This window comes from Condylura cristata, unplaced genomic scaffold (assembly GCF_000260355.1).
Source record: "Condylura cristata isolate star-nosed mole 26May11 unplaced genomic scaffold, ConCri1.0 scaffold00022, whole genome shotgun sequence".
Lineage (NCBI taxonomy): Eukaryota > Metazoa > Chordata > Mammalia > Eulipotyphla > Talpidae > Condylura > Condylura cristata.
Window position 1 is genome coordinate 26,228,735 of NW_004567123.1, and position 14,769 is coordinate 26,243,503.

The following is a 14,769-nucleotide window of genomic DNA, read 5'->3' on the forward strand; positions in this document are numbered from 1 at the left end:
GAAGACCCAGATGACGCACAGTTGATGCGGAGCTTGAAGGACCAGCTCCAGACGAGCCGGCCTCTGCCCCACCTGCCGGCTGTGCCATCATGAGGTTTGTCTGCTAGCTACACGTTCCAACTTCCTGCCCACTTTTGTTCTGACACAGAGACTAAGATTTTACCCCCCCCCCCAGGAAAGTTTTTCGCAGACCCTTTTGGAAATAACCAAATCTTCTCTTCTCCCTAAGGAAGCCACCACCCAGGAGACACAGTCAGCCAAGGCCCGGCCTCCCTGTTCACAAAGGCGGGTATGGGGGGGCTCAGGGGACAGCCGAGTGTTTTGCAGTTCCAGCCCCTCCCACTGTCCACAGGAAAGCAAAGTCAAGCCTACTGAAGAGCGCATGGGCACTGTGGGCTGGCCAGCGAAAGGCAGAGGGTCGAGACCCAGGCCTGAGCAGGGGTGTAGCGTGGTAGTGGGCCAAGCCCCATGCAGGGGAGGTGGGGGAGGGGGCCTCTGCTGTGGTCTCAGGCGCACCCCAAGGTCACACTGATCCAGACAGGCAGTTGTCCAGGGCCAGGGGTCCCTGAAGGAGATTGTAGGGGGCAGCAGAGCATCGCCCCCAAGAGCCAAATCATTCCCACGACAGCTGGGAGGAGAAGAATGCACATTCCCTCCACTCCCACGAAGTGGGGAGGGGACGTGCCCCCGAGCCTGTGACTCCCCAGCACCCACACAGCTGACTTGCCAGGAGATTCACAAACTTGAGAAAGGGCAAAAGGCAGAGTTCTGGGGACCAAAGAATCCAGGGGCTTGCTGTGGGTGCGTTTCTGCTGGGGTCGGGGGCTGTGGCCTCTTGGTGTGGCAGGGAAGCCTGGGTGTTGTAGAACAGCATCTCCCACAGCTACAGGAGAGTCCTCGAGGTGCAGAGCCCACCTCAGACCACCAGTCTTCTCGGAGTTGGGCAGGCGTCATCTCAGCCCCCGGCCCCATCGCTGCCATTCACGGAAAAGAGGGTGTGGCCGTCTCTGGACTCTGGCAGGTTCCCTGTCCCTCTGGGCTAAAAGGAGCTTAAATATTCCAGTGCCACTTCATATACAAATTTATACTGTTCCTGAGAGGGGGAAAGCAGAGAGGAAGGGTGGGGGGGACAAGGGAGAGTTGGAAAGGAATGAAAAATGCATTTAGTTGACAGCTAGTACGGTGGTGGTGGTAGTGGTGGGGTGTCTTTGCAAGTTGTCTACCAGTCAGTGTAAACTTTCCCATGCAATGACCCGTATGAGCGAACCCTTCAAGGCTCTGCCCCTGCAGAACCCGAATTCACCCAAAACTTTGTGGCTGCCTAGCTGAAGTCACACTTCCTCCTTTTACTGTTTTGAGCACTTGGGCTTCTCAAACCGTAACCGGCTCCCTTCAGGCCCGCGAACACTCAGCGCCCCCTCGGGCACTCACCAGGGTCTCCACCATGTTGGCCTTGTTGTTGCGCAGTGTTTTCACGATGTGGAACACGTCGATGATGTTTTGCTGCTGGATCATCTCACATACGCTGCAGATGGCACAGAAGGTCCCGCTGCGGCCTCCCCCGTTTCTAGACACAGAGGACAGAGCGTCAGATTCCAGAGTGGCCTCTGACTCCAGTACAGCCTCTGACTCCAGTGCAGCTGCTTCTGGCACTCCAAAGAAGGAGCGGGGAGCCGGGGTCCTGGGTCACAAGTGATGGTTTAGCGTGTTCTCAGTCAGCACCATGGACCTTGGACGACACTTTGTCTGCGCCCCCCAGCTCCCCCCAGCTCACCCACATAATGGTGATCTCTGAGAGCTTCCTTAGTGTGAGGGTTTCCTTGGTTCTGTGAATCCACACCACCACCATGGCATAGGAACCCGAACCCAGCCCAGCCCCAAGCAGGCAGAGCCTGACTTAGCAAGATTCCGGAAAAGAGGGATACAGGCTCCAGGTAGGGGCTGTACCGTTCCTTCCTCTGGTCCATAGAAAGTCAGAAGTCATCTTCAAGGAAATACCCTTGCAACCGCCTCGACAGCCTCCCTTAGGAATCTGCCTGACTTGAAACTCCTGGGCATGTTGCCAAGAGCAACTAATGATTTCATGTAATGGCCTGTGGCTAACCGAAGTCTGGAGGCAAATGTCCAGATGTTTCTTGAGGCAGGGCGGGCTTGTTGTGCATCTCCGCCCCACGCACGCACGCACGCCCCACGCACGCACGCACGCCCCACGCACGCACGCACGCCCCACGCACGCACGCAGCAGACGGAAATACTGGCCTGCTGCACTATAGGTGGTTAACCTCCCAGGCCTAGAGGGGGCCTCGAACTCTGGCCGTAGCAGTGATAGCACTGAAGCCTTAACCCCCTAGGCCACCGGGGAAGCTCCCGACTGAGTCTGGTTTGTAATACCCCTTAAGGAGCTAGAGCTTTAAACAAGATTGGCAGGACTTGAATATCAAGCTCAGTAGGGCCACATGTACTTAATTAGCTAAGTAGTAGTCACAGCACTTCAAAAGGGATACGTAACACTGTTTAATTACACAACCATTAGGTCCCATAAATTGCTTTTAAATGAATCTGGGGTGTCACTTTAATAATGCTTTGCATATATACTCAAGGAAACCTCATTTTACCAACGAGTAGGGAGGTATAGACAGAAGGGGGTGTTTGGGGGGGGGGTGTCCCATGAACTATGATGAATGATCATCAATGCTTGGGAGAGAGATGTGCAGGTAGCATGAACATATGACCCTAAAATATACAGTGCTGTGAGCCAAAGACACCAATAAAAATATTAAAAAAAAAAACTCAATAGAATGCTCAATGATCTTTAGTGAATAAAGGTCACATTAAAGAATTTGTTCAGGAGTCATATTTTCTATTCAGGCAACAGCACCATAGTGTGAAGATCTAAGTCAACACACCCCTTGGACAGATGACAAAATCGAGATTCACCAAATTCAGTGATGATTTCTTCTTTCTCCCCTGCTGACAGTTTGTCGGCCATTGTCCTCGAAGGGTCTTGATGCCCACCCTGCAAGTGGCCTCAGGGTCCGTCTGACTGGGGGTGCTGGCTCAGCCCAGTCTGTGGCCAGCGGAACCAGCTCCATTCACCCAGGAAAGGAAGTGATGACATGGCTGGCTCAAGCCAGGGAAAGCCTGCTCCCAGGGCCCCTCCATGGGGCCTATCCCTGGCTCTCACATTCTCCCCCCCCACCCTCCCAATAGTAGTATAAGATGGGAGATGGCCGAGCAGCCAGCAGGCGAGTCCTGTGGTTTTCCTCAGAGTACATGGGATTAATAGACAGCACAAATGCTCGGATTCAAATGACGGCTCCGCTCAATCATGGCCCGACCCCTCCCTGTCCTGTGCCTCTGCCTCTGTTTTCTCATCACCTGATAGCTCATTCCCTCTGTGAAGTAGACATTCATTCATTAAAATGACATTAAACTCTTTGAATTAGTGTATTTCCTTTTCCTCTTTTTTCCTTCAGGAAACAACAGGAGTATCTAGTCACTGGAGCCCCCATCTCCCTAAGCTTTCTTAAGATTAGTGGGGCTGGGGCCTCCCTGGTGGTTAAGGCTCAGCACTATCTCCGCCTTGGCCTGACTTCAATCCCTGGCCAGGGAGCTGACCCACATGAATGGCAGACCTCTCCTGTCTCACCTGCTGCTGAGATCTACCTGTTCTGCTCCCCACTCCGGCTGGTGAATCCTCTCACCCAGGCACCTCTGGCCTACACCCCAGCTCTTCTATGCAAAAATAAAATCTTAACAAAAAACAGTAGGGCACATGAAGACTCCCCCAGTACTCCTCTTCACCCCTGCATTTATGGAAAGTCCTCCAGGATTTGTGTCTGTGACTGGTTATAAAACAACAGTTCAGGGCAACAGGCTTTATTCCTTGAAGACATACACTTTGGCCTCCAAGGAAGGTGCTCTCTGCAGCCGGTGGGGTTCCCGGATGGCCTGTCCACCACGCTGCCCTGGCACCCTCCCGGTACTCACAGGCAGTGGACCACGGTACGTCCCTCCCGGCCATCGTACTGCTCTTGCCACTTCTCCAGCCGCCGCACCACCTTGAGCAGAGAGCGCTTGGAGGGTGGTGTGTCCCGGTAGGCGGGCCAGCCGATGTACTGCAGATGCTGGACTATGCGATACCCATCCTGGGGCTGAGAGCAGAGGGCCATTAGGGTGGTTTGGCGGGGATGGAAGGCTCCAGAACCTTGGGCTGCAGCAACAGCAGCAGATGGCCGACTACACGGGCTAAGCCAAGTGCCCGTGGGACAGCGACAGACCCGCCTCTAGGCCTCTGCATGCTGCTTCTCCTGCCTTGACTGCGGACATTCCTTCTCTACCTGGAAAACAACTACTCAGTCTTTAAATCCCAACCCCACAGTCCCTTTCTCTAGAAAAGCTTTCCCTGACTACTGGGTAGAGTTCATCTCCCTCCCCGAAGTCCTCCATGTACCACATCATATTCGCCTTCACAGAGGTAGGCAGGGACTCAGGCCTGTTGCTCCTGCTTTCCCAAGAAAGCTGCTTGGTTAGCTGCCACTCAGAGTTACTAACTGTTCCTTCTCCCTCCATGCTCCCCTCATGCCATCCCCCACCTGGCCAGTGAATCTCCTTTCCAAATTCCTTCCCATCTCGGTTTTCCCAGGATCTAGCCCAAAACCTTACTGGATGCAGTCAAAGACGAAGGCTAAACAATGGGACCCAGTGGAGAGGTGCTGACTTCTGAGAAGTTTTAGCTATATGTTTTGTCTACGGCAAGCGTTAGGGAACAGGCAGATGGCTGGTGGGGCGTCTTCTGACGCATCCGAGTGTTGCAGCCATTGCTGGCTCGGGAGCTGGAATCAGCCATGGCACCGCCTCCCCCAGGACGAGATTATCGGGAGAGCAGACGCACACACTTGCTGGCAAGCAGGACCCTCCATCTGCTTGGGGAGAGGGGAGCAATGGCAGCCGTCCACTTACCCGAGCCATGTTGCAGATGCGGAATATTCTGTGGATGATGTCCTCATCAATGTCTGCAGAGACGAACTCCACCTGGATGGGCCCGTAGCATCCCGACGTCTTCTCGGGCCAGTACTGCATACAGAGCTAGGGCAAGAGAGGTGGTCACGGCAGAGGCCAAGGGCAGAGGCCACAGTGGCCTCTCTCTCCCACCTGCAGGACACACTTGCTGGAAAGGTAGAGCTCTATGTAGGAAATAAGCCTCCGTGGCCCCTGTGGGCAGCCACCACCCAGTTTTTCAGCTGTTGGAAAATCCAAGCTCTGAATACATAGACATTGGGCTTCAAAGTCTTTGCTCTGTGCATTTCAATCCACAGAGGCTGGGTCTCAGGTTGCTTACCTGGAAACTGGGCAGAATAATACCTACTGTGGAACACTACACTTGGGTGTGGACAGAACATTCTTAGGGAGGGGAAAGTACAACCTCTCGTTTTCTTTTCATTAATACAAGTCATGGTAACTTTTCCTCATTCCAGGAAGACCTCCACTGTGTTTGTCTCATGATACATAAACACACACACACACACACACACACACACACACACACACTTTGGCATCAAGTAACCTTAGGTCCCAATCCAGGCTTTGCTGTTCGCTGTCTGTGTCTCACAAGTGTCAGTTTTCTCACATGTCAAGTGGGGTCATTACATTTCCTTGCACCAGAGAGAATATGGCCTGTTACTGAGGATCTGGCTTGTGATTTTCCCTATTATTATTATTTTTTTTGGAAGTAGGAATTAGAATGCACAGCTGAGCATAAGCAACAATAGTTATCCCTCAGTCTAAGGCAGGGTCCTCACCCGTGTGGTGTAGTCAGTCTGTGGACGTTTGACCATGTCTGCAGACATTTGGGTTGTTACACTGGGAGTTGTCATGGCATCTCGCGAATGGAGGCTGAGGTGGGCTGGGCACCCGTTAATGCGTGAGTACCTTTCTCTGCAGCAATCCGGCACTGAATGCCATAGCACACAGACTGAGAAGCTCTGGCCTAAGATCACAGATTGTTCCTTAAGTCTCTGGGTATTATCATGAAGGGGAACTGATGAACCGCTACAGACTTTAGTCAGGGAGAGACTATGGGGTAGGTGGCAGGAGCGCAGAGAGTGCAGGCTTGCTCAGGTAAATTCCTGTTGCCCAAAGGGTGTGGAATGGATCCTGTCCAGGGCTCTGGGACCCAGAGTTGGGGTGCAGAGGAGAGCTAATGTTGAATTGACAATATGTTGATTGCAGGCTCAGGACCACCCCAACAAGGATAGAGAGGCCATGTGCTAGGCCCTCCTCCTAGGGGTGTCCAGAAGGTGCAGCTGGGGTTTACAAAGACCCACCATGGCTCGGGGAGCAGCTTGGGATTGAATGTCTCACCACTTGGGCCTGCTATGTGTACCCCCAGATTTCAGTCAAAGACCTAGAGGTGACCTATGGGAACTCAGTGGCCTTCATGGCGGCCGAGAAGCAGGATTTCCAAGAAAACAATCACGCTCCCCTTTGTCAATTCACCCTGGAAGATGTCTTTCCACCAGAAGTGGAACCAGGAAGGAAGAGCAGGGAGCAGGGAGGCTGTAGAAGAGAGAAAAATCTGTCTCCCACTTTCCAACCTGTGGAGCCCAAATTCCAGCGGTGCGGTAACATCATTCACTTTCAGCAGCCTTAGGCACACAGACCAAGTCTGAGGGCTGCCTACTTTGTCAATAAAGGTTTATTGAAAACGCAGCCAGACATTCACTCCTAAATTGTCTGGCGCTGCTTTCCCGCGACCAGGGCAGAGTTGAGCAGTGACAACCACCACCCAGTTTGCGAAGCCCTAACTATTTCCTTTTTGGTTCTTCACACTGAAAGCTTGTCACCCCCTTTCCTGTGGATTTGTTCTGAGGACAGAGCAGATAATGCTTGTGACTCATGCTCGTAGCTCCGAGCCAGGGTGGTACCACATACACCGAATCCCAGAAATGCATATTATTACTGAAATTGTCAGGGCCCACAAAGAAATAAGCGCTACAATCATGACAGCCAAAATATACATTGGAAGGATTCTTATCAGAACTCAAAAATAGCAAAGAAGTGCAGGGGAAAGCTGCGTGAGGCAGCGGATGCTTGCGCGCTCAGCTAATGTGTGTGCGTGAATGCGAGCGCCTGGTGGGGGGCTGCACAGGGGTCCCCACGACTGGACAACCGTCTGCTGAACTGAACAGTAATGACAAATCCACAAATTGAACTTCATTTCTCTTTGCCATTGGCTCTTCTGCTTGGCAACCTTCACAGTAATAAGGAGCTAGCACAGATAAGTCCGGGGCTGGCGAGAGACATCAGAATTAATCAGAACTGCCCATTAAAAAAAAAATAATTGCCTTTATCACCTGCCTCGGCAGGGGCTGGCTGTGATCCTGACACGAGGGACATGGGTCCGAGGCATCAGGGAAAGTCTATTACCCCCAATATTTTCAGTCTGGAGAGAATGCAGAATGATTTGTCTCTTTTAATAAGATTTCCAGACCAATTTCTCAAGCTAATGGGTTCTACCATGCCTCACACAAGACTCCTATTTCGGGACACTTCTCTGCATTTGATTTTCCAGGTCACAGGCCCAGAGGGCTGAGGAAGGTCGCAGGGTTCTTCTAATCCTAAATCACAGTCATCCTTTCGCTTGTGCTCCCTAATGCTGGGAGATCACACTAGCAACCTCGAGGGCCCGTCTGGCCAGTGACGTGCAGGCCATTAGCTCTCGGAGCTGCCAGGCACCTGCCGGTTCCCCAAGCCCTGGACACCACGCTGATCCAGCTGGGCCAGCGGGACAGCAGTGAGGAAGCCAAGAGGAAAGTCTGGAGCAGAGCGGAAGCAGGAGCGAGAGCGAGGAACTGAGTTTGGCTCCAGGGCTGATGCCATCTTGGGGCGAGACCACAGGTGTGAGTGAGGAGTCGGCCGGGTGTGCCCCAAAACCAGCAGTTAATGGAAATCTTGGGGGCAGGGCCTTATGTTTCTGGAAGCCGTGGACGTGGGTTCAAGGAAGCCTAGTTGGCTCATAAGCACTCAGCTGAGCTGGGGCCCAGATTCCCTGATGCTACTTTGGTGTTTCTCAGATGAAACCTCGCAGGGACGTCTCTAAGAACAAGCCAGACCCAAAGGGCTTTAGAACCTGGATCCAGGCCTGTCCTTGCTTCACCTACTCCTAGTCCGACAGTCTGGGGAGGGGCCTTGTTTTCTGGGGTGTGGAGAGGGGGGTTAGCCACTGCTGACACCCAGGCCAGCCTGGAGGACACCGTGCGGGAAGCCGGCCTGGCTGTTGCCGATGATTTTAAATGGCCCGGCTGCTTCTGGGAGACAGAAGCCCCTTTGCTGTGTATCGTCAGCACAAGCGAGACCAAGAGAGAGCCATGAAGCCCCTGTGGTGGGTCTGGAACAGCTGCTCCATGTTACTCCACCCAGTGAGCCCCGAGGCTGCTTGGGCCAAAGGTGTCCTTGGGCTCCAAGTTCACACTCAAAATACAACAAATGGAGGGCGCGTCACTGTTGCACATCTTTCCTTGCTGATGGAGTCAGAAAGCTTGTTAGTCACTGGAATAAACACGCTCTGATGAGCTGAGTGGGAACTACCATATGGGCTCATTTTTGGAAGAAACTTCAAAGTGCATTTCAGTGCACCTTAGTTATAACTTTGTTAATTAAAAGTATGTTGATAAAAGAGTAAAGTTGAAGGTAGCACAGTTCAGACAGCCTGATTCGGTCAAGGTCCCTTGATCCATGGCTGGGGGGCCAGGGGAAAGGGGGCGCCTCCCAGATCACCTGAAGGTGAAGCAAGGTAGTATTTTTTGAGAAAACGATGTCATCTGAATTGGTTTTTAAAATTCCAATCGGTGATTATAAAACCCTCTCGCACTGATTCCATAAAGAGGCAAAGACATGGCCTTCACATTGGCCTTACTACTGGGGCAGGTTAAGGAACAGACTGAGGGGACACAGTGGGGAAGGTGTGCGTGCTGGAGCCAGGCGCCCCACACCGAGCCTCAGTTTATCCCCTTGATGGCCCAGGAGGCGAACGATGCCATCTCCATGTCATGGTGGAAACTTATGCTCGGGATGCCTGTAACCAGGTGTGTTGTGGCAAGGGCGAGAGGGTAGTCTAGGAGACAGTCTGCAGAAGAGGGTGGGGTGGGCAGAAGACAGGTTTTGGCAAGAGATGTTAAAGGAATCAATGGTGCAGCTTAGGAAAGCAACACGTTTCGGGACAGGCCTGGCAGAGATGCAAAGGGGCATAGGAGGAGAGGCAGAGAGAGGAGCGTGGCTAGGCAACAGCAGGGTCGGGGAGAGAGGTTGTTATGATGCCACCCCCAGAGGTCAGGAGGAGGGAGATTTCCACCTTCAGTTCTGGGATTTGCTGGGGCGGGATCCCCTATGGATCCGTGAAAGCTTGAGCTGGAACTTGGAAGTGAAAACAGGGCTCCCTTACAATCCCCAGATTGGGCGTGGACAGTGCACTTTCCCATGGGCTGGGGAACAGGACACAGAACCCATTTTTATTTATATCTGCAAAGACAGCATGAATTTGGCTGATGTTGGGTTACGCAAATTTAATACTGAGACTTGGACAGGTTGAGGAATGAGTGTCAACCAGTACATCAAGTACGCTGAGGGAGATCTCAGGGCTCCTCACCCTGGACTCCTGGCTCCACTGTGACCCCACTCTCCAGTGAGGTTGAGGCAGGAATCCCGGCCTTGCATTTCAGTCCTGTGCCCCTATTTTACTAACACATGAAGCTGTGTTTTCACAAGCTGAGATGAAAGTGGGGACATCAATACTTGTTATTTGCCCTGCAGACACAATGACAGGAAAAGGCATCTCCGAAACATCACCCCCACTTTTCTCCTGAGAGGACAAAACGCTTGGCTCTCTCACTTCCAGAAGTGGGAGACCCAGCTTTTACACAACAAATGCTTGTTCGTTTCAACAAAAGCACAATCCTTCCTGCTCCACAGACCAGCCCCAGCAGCAGCCTGTGCTTCTCAGGCAGGCTGTGGGAATCTTGTTTCTCAAATGGCGGCAGAAAGGTGGCCTCCTCCCTGGCAGGAGGCCCTGGGCCTGAATCCGTGACAGGCTGTGGGAGTGTGGGAAGATCCCGCCTCTTGCCTGGGCCTCAGCTTCTGGACCTGACCTGCACCATGAGGGTCATGACCCTCACGGATCCGTGGTTTCCAAGGGGTTGGGGGCCCGAGAAGGTGGCAGAAACCACCGAGCGCTCTCCAAAGTTTTTATAAGGCACCGGGGACTGGGGTGGGTGGAGGCTGCACTGCTCCCCTGGAGCGGGGTCACCCAGCTTCTAACTTAGGGTTACAATCAGAGCATCTTCTGTGTTAGCTTTGCTCTGCCCTGATGATCAGAAGTTCATCATAGCAGTGAATTTGTGGAAAAAATACGAGAAAGTTAACTCATTATTAATTAGTAAATATACATAGTTGGGGAAATAAAATACCTCAAAATAGTATATCCACAGAGGGAAAATGGGAAATACCGAAAGGTCTAGAGAACACTTGAGATGATCATATCCCTAAGATTTAAGCAAAGAAATGGATATTCCCCGCAATGAACGGCAAGTATGAAGAAACTCAGAGGTCACGCCAACGCGGCTGGTAGAATACTTGGAGAGAATATTCCCTATTATTCGGAATAATCCCCTATTCTGAAGGCTTGGCACTTATGTAGGAAGACAGAAGAATGGGCGCTGGCTTCAATGACCCCGACACCTAGCTCCAGGCTAGAGGGATGGTGAGCAGTGGTCACCTCCTAGATTCCTCCGCAGCTGTCCACAGACCAATGTCACAGGCTGCGGACACCTGCTCTCTCCACTTCTGCTTCTGGGCCAGCTTATTCCTACCACTCCAGGGTCCTGGTCAGATGGCTCTAGTCAAAGATGAACCCACCCTGTCCACGTCAAATATGGTCTGCGAAGAGGGTATTATCTCACCAGCATGTCTGCCCCATGGGGACAGGGTAGATGGCTGTGCCTCTTCCATTTTGCTACGTCTAAGTCCCAAGAACCCACCCTGGTGTTTGCTGACGACTGAGTGATCGAATGTGGCCCAGTAAGTATACACCTTGACCTTTCACAGGAAGCCTCCTGCGGTGAGCGAGTGGGCATCCTCCTTCCCCTTGGCTCTCTGGCTCTGCTCCCTCATGGCTCCTCAGGGACATGATTCGAATGTGAACTCCTCCAGCCCAAACACAGCTCTAGTCTAACACCAGTGCCGATTCTGGCCATTTTTGTGATTTTTCTCTGATTTTTCTCCGCTCCTATTAGCTTCTAGGTCTGGATTTCTGTTTTCAGGTTTACTGCCTGTCTGAGTTTCTTATAACAGCTGTACCAAATTAACACATATTTTGTGGCTTCATACAACACAAATTGATCTTCTGGAGGTCAGAAGATTGAAGTGAATATTAAGGGGTTAGGCTTAAGATGTCAGCAGAGCTATCTGCATCCTTTTCCAGAGTGTCGAGGTGAGAACGCTCTCTTCACCTTTTCCAGTTTCTAGAGGCTGCCAGTATTCTCTGACTTGTGTTCCTGTTACTCCAATTTCTGCTTCCTCTGTCACCTGGCATCACACCCTCATCCCCCTGCTTCCCCTTACATAGGATGTTTGTGTCCACCTACAGAGCCCAGATCAACCCACAGGCCTCAGGATCAGCAAAGCCCTTTTGCTATGTGAGAGGACACATTTACAGGCCCTGGAATCAGGATGTAGACATTTGGGAGGTCGTGATTCCACCTGCCGGAGACAACTCCGTGGCTGACCTTGAGGGCCTCCTGAGCTGACCACAGAGGGCTTTCTGGTGCCTGCTCCCCAGGGGCTCTGGTCTAACCGCAGAGTCCGCAAAGCTTGAGATCTTGTCAATGCCATTGGTGTTGTTAAACCACAGCCATTTGCTGAATGTTGAAGAGCAAGGATTTGGGCTTGACTAATCTGACCACAGGTCTCTGGAATCCAAAAGCGCTAGAAAAATCTCTATGTTCCAATGAGGGTCTTTGTCTTGAGCCTCCCACTGCTCCCAGCTACCTCTGAACAGCAGTCACTACAGAGATTGGAAGGCTGTCTTTGGCTGGAGGTGGCTGGTTGAGTGAAGAAGTACTGGGTTCTGAGTAGAGGCAGACAGCTTTGGCCAGCAGGGCAAGAAAAGAAAGCACTTGGCAATCTCTCACTCTCTGTTCACTGCACTTTGCTACAAATTACATGGTCCTGCGCTAACCTGAACCAAACCCAAATCCCTACTCTAAGTGCAGGCTGTGCACTGGCGCCCTTGGGAGCGATTTGGGGGTGCTTGGGACTTAATCAGACTGTCCGTGTCTCTGGGCTGGCTGCAGCTATGGCTGCCTGGCATAGGCAAACTGGCAGACAAATGCTGATGCCGCTTCAAAGAGCCGCCTCTCCAGGTGCCCAGGGCGGCTCTTCTGATGCGCACACAGTGGCACTGTTTATTTTCGCGAGGCGCCCAGCTGTTGCGGTGATGATATTTATATCAATAAGTGCTCTATTCATCTGCAGATTTCAGGGGATGCGTGCCAGCTGCATATAGCAGCCAACCTCGGGCACTTCTAAGCCTGATGTTTTTGCATTTAGAGCATCGATTCCCAAAAGTTGTACCAACATCTGGGGCCAAAAGATCTTCCTTCACCCCAGCCCATACCGGAAGGGGCGCTCTAGCCAACGACCTTGACCCTTGCTTCTGTGTATGTCCCCAAGGGAGGGTCTTTGAAACACCATCTCTGTGTCTGAGCTCTGGTTTTGCAAAAAGGGACAACCAAATGGGCTTTTTCAGGCTCTATTTCACTCCTGGGCAGAGTCCGCTATCTTACTTTCTCAAGCAAAGGAACAGGGTGGCATCCCAGGCCCATACCAGTCTTCACCCTTCCTTGCCCTGCTCGCCATTATCCCTTTTCCACACCCTCGTCACCTCTAACATGCGGTCCGTAATCACAGGACGTGTGCTGTCCCCCCATGATACAACGGAAGTTGCACGGGAGATGAGAATCATTTGCTTTGCTTTCTGTGTCTTGTTCAGTGATGTCCAAGACCTAGACTAGCTTCTGGCCAAGCGCAGACACACAACAAACAAGGTGGAAAGAATGAATGGAGCTCCCCAGTGGGGTCTCACTGCACACCCCAAGTTGCAGTAGTGTCACCCCCCCCCCAACCTGCCTTCTGGCTTCCTCTCCCACGCCCAGCTGCCAGTCCCACCCCAGACAACTGACTGCCCAGGGAGTGCCCAGCCACCAGCCTCGACTTCTCATTCACCTCCACATCCCGTTGCCGCTACCGGAGACTTCAACTCCAGGAAAGCTTTTTGCTTCTGACCTCCACTCTCCTGCCTCCTGGTCATCTCCTCGACCAGATCATCACCTTTATTTTCTGCACATTTGCAATGTTCTCAGTCTCAGGGCTGCCAGGTTTTCCCTAAAGCTCTTCCTCCTCACTTGCCCCCTGCTCAGCTTCCTACAGAACGCTGGCTATGCCACCCACTGTGAAACTTGCCAGTGTCTCTGCTCCCTGCCTGGCAAGTGTTCCTGAACCATGCTCCGAGGAACCCCAAGGGTTCCACAAAGGTCTCCAGGGTGGCTGACTCTCCATGGGGCCCCAGGAGATGCTAAGTGACCAGGGTTGTGGAGCACCCAGTCCCCACCCCGGCTTTGTGATAGTTCTCGGTCATACTGGTTTCACACACTGGCTTGTTGGAAGCTTTGGGTCAAAGGATTCTGTTGCCTACAAAGTAAAAGTCCGACAGGTATTGTGCAGCAGGCGAGGGCCCACCCATCAGCCCGCATGGGCAGCCCCTGCAAAATGTCCTGTGCATTTCCAGTGTGAGCTGCCTCTTCTCCTGGCACCCCTGACACCCAGCACCCTGAATCTGGGGCTATTCTGCAGACAAGCCTGCACCCAGCCCACCCAGCCTTCACGCCACTGTTCCCTCTGCTTGGGTTGCTTTTTTTTGGCTCCTTCATCCTCCACACACCCAAATTTCTACTGTCTTCTTCAAGGCCAAAGTCACCTTCTCTTTGAAGTCTTCCCTCACCCTCGGGGCTGAATTAATTGCTCCCTGCTCCGGGCCAGCACAGCACTTTGCCGCTGACCTCTATTATAGTACCGTGTACGGGGTTGGGACACTTAGCTCATCTGTCTCTGTAGCAGGCCTGCGAGCTCCCGGAGTGCTGAGACCACGGCTCAGATCTATTTCCCAATTCCCGCACAAGGCCGGCACTCACACAGGAACGTGTTCCTTTGAGTTCCCTTCAAGACACTGACGGGATTGCTTTGCAAAAACCCAAAAGGCCCGTCTCACTTCCACCCCAGCATAGCTGACTGTCAAGGGGGTGAGCACACCAGAAACTGCCCCGTGACTGTGGGGGTGCATGTGCTGGGCGCACAGGATGCTTGCAGCTGTCACACTTGGGGGTGCAGGAATGAGACCTGCTGCAAGGCTCTTCTGTGAAGTCAGGGCGGGCGTGGCTGGCGGGCAAAGGGCTCCAGGCCCAAGCCCCGGCTCTGCCCGCACAGGGGCACACAGAGGAGGCAGGCCGGGTCCCTGCAACCAGGCACCAGGACAGTGTGCAGGGCTGGAGAGATCAGAGCTAGGAAAGGGGGCCTCCGGCACTGTGAGCGTCACAGGATTCAGAGCAAGAGCTCCAGCCCCCCACTGCGGGGGACAGGGCAGCTGAGTCTGGTGCCGGGAGGGCTATCACAAGGCCCACAGGGGCATCAATGCCAGCTGAGGCCAGCGGTGCCCGGGGG

At 52.9% G+C, this 14,769-nt stretch overlaps 1 protein-coding gene across 1 annotated transcript in view; it reads right to left on the reverse strand.

Moving 5' to 3' along the window:
- Positions 1-291: 291 nt before the first annotated feature.
- PTPRT (protein tyrosine phosphatase, receptor type, T) overlaps positions 292-14,769 on the reverse strand; it is a 617,594-nt gene continuing 603,116 nt past the window's right edge. The window contains exons 28-31 of the mRNA XM_004687014.2: positions 4,963-5,088; positions 3,991-4,154; positions 1,432-1,567; positions 292-1,093 (exon numbers count right to left, since the gene is read on the reverse strand). Of these exons, the coding sequence (XP_004687071.1) occupies positions 1,040-1,093; positions 1,432-1,567; positions 3,991-4,154; positions 4,963-5,088 (480 nt within the window). The 3' untranslated portion in view covers positions 292-1,039. The remainder of the gene's footprint in view (positions 1,094-1,431; positions 1,568-3,990; positions 4,155-4,962; positions 5,089-14,769) is intronic.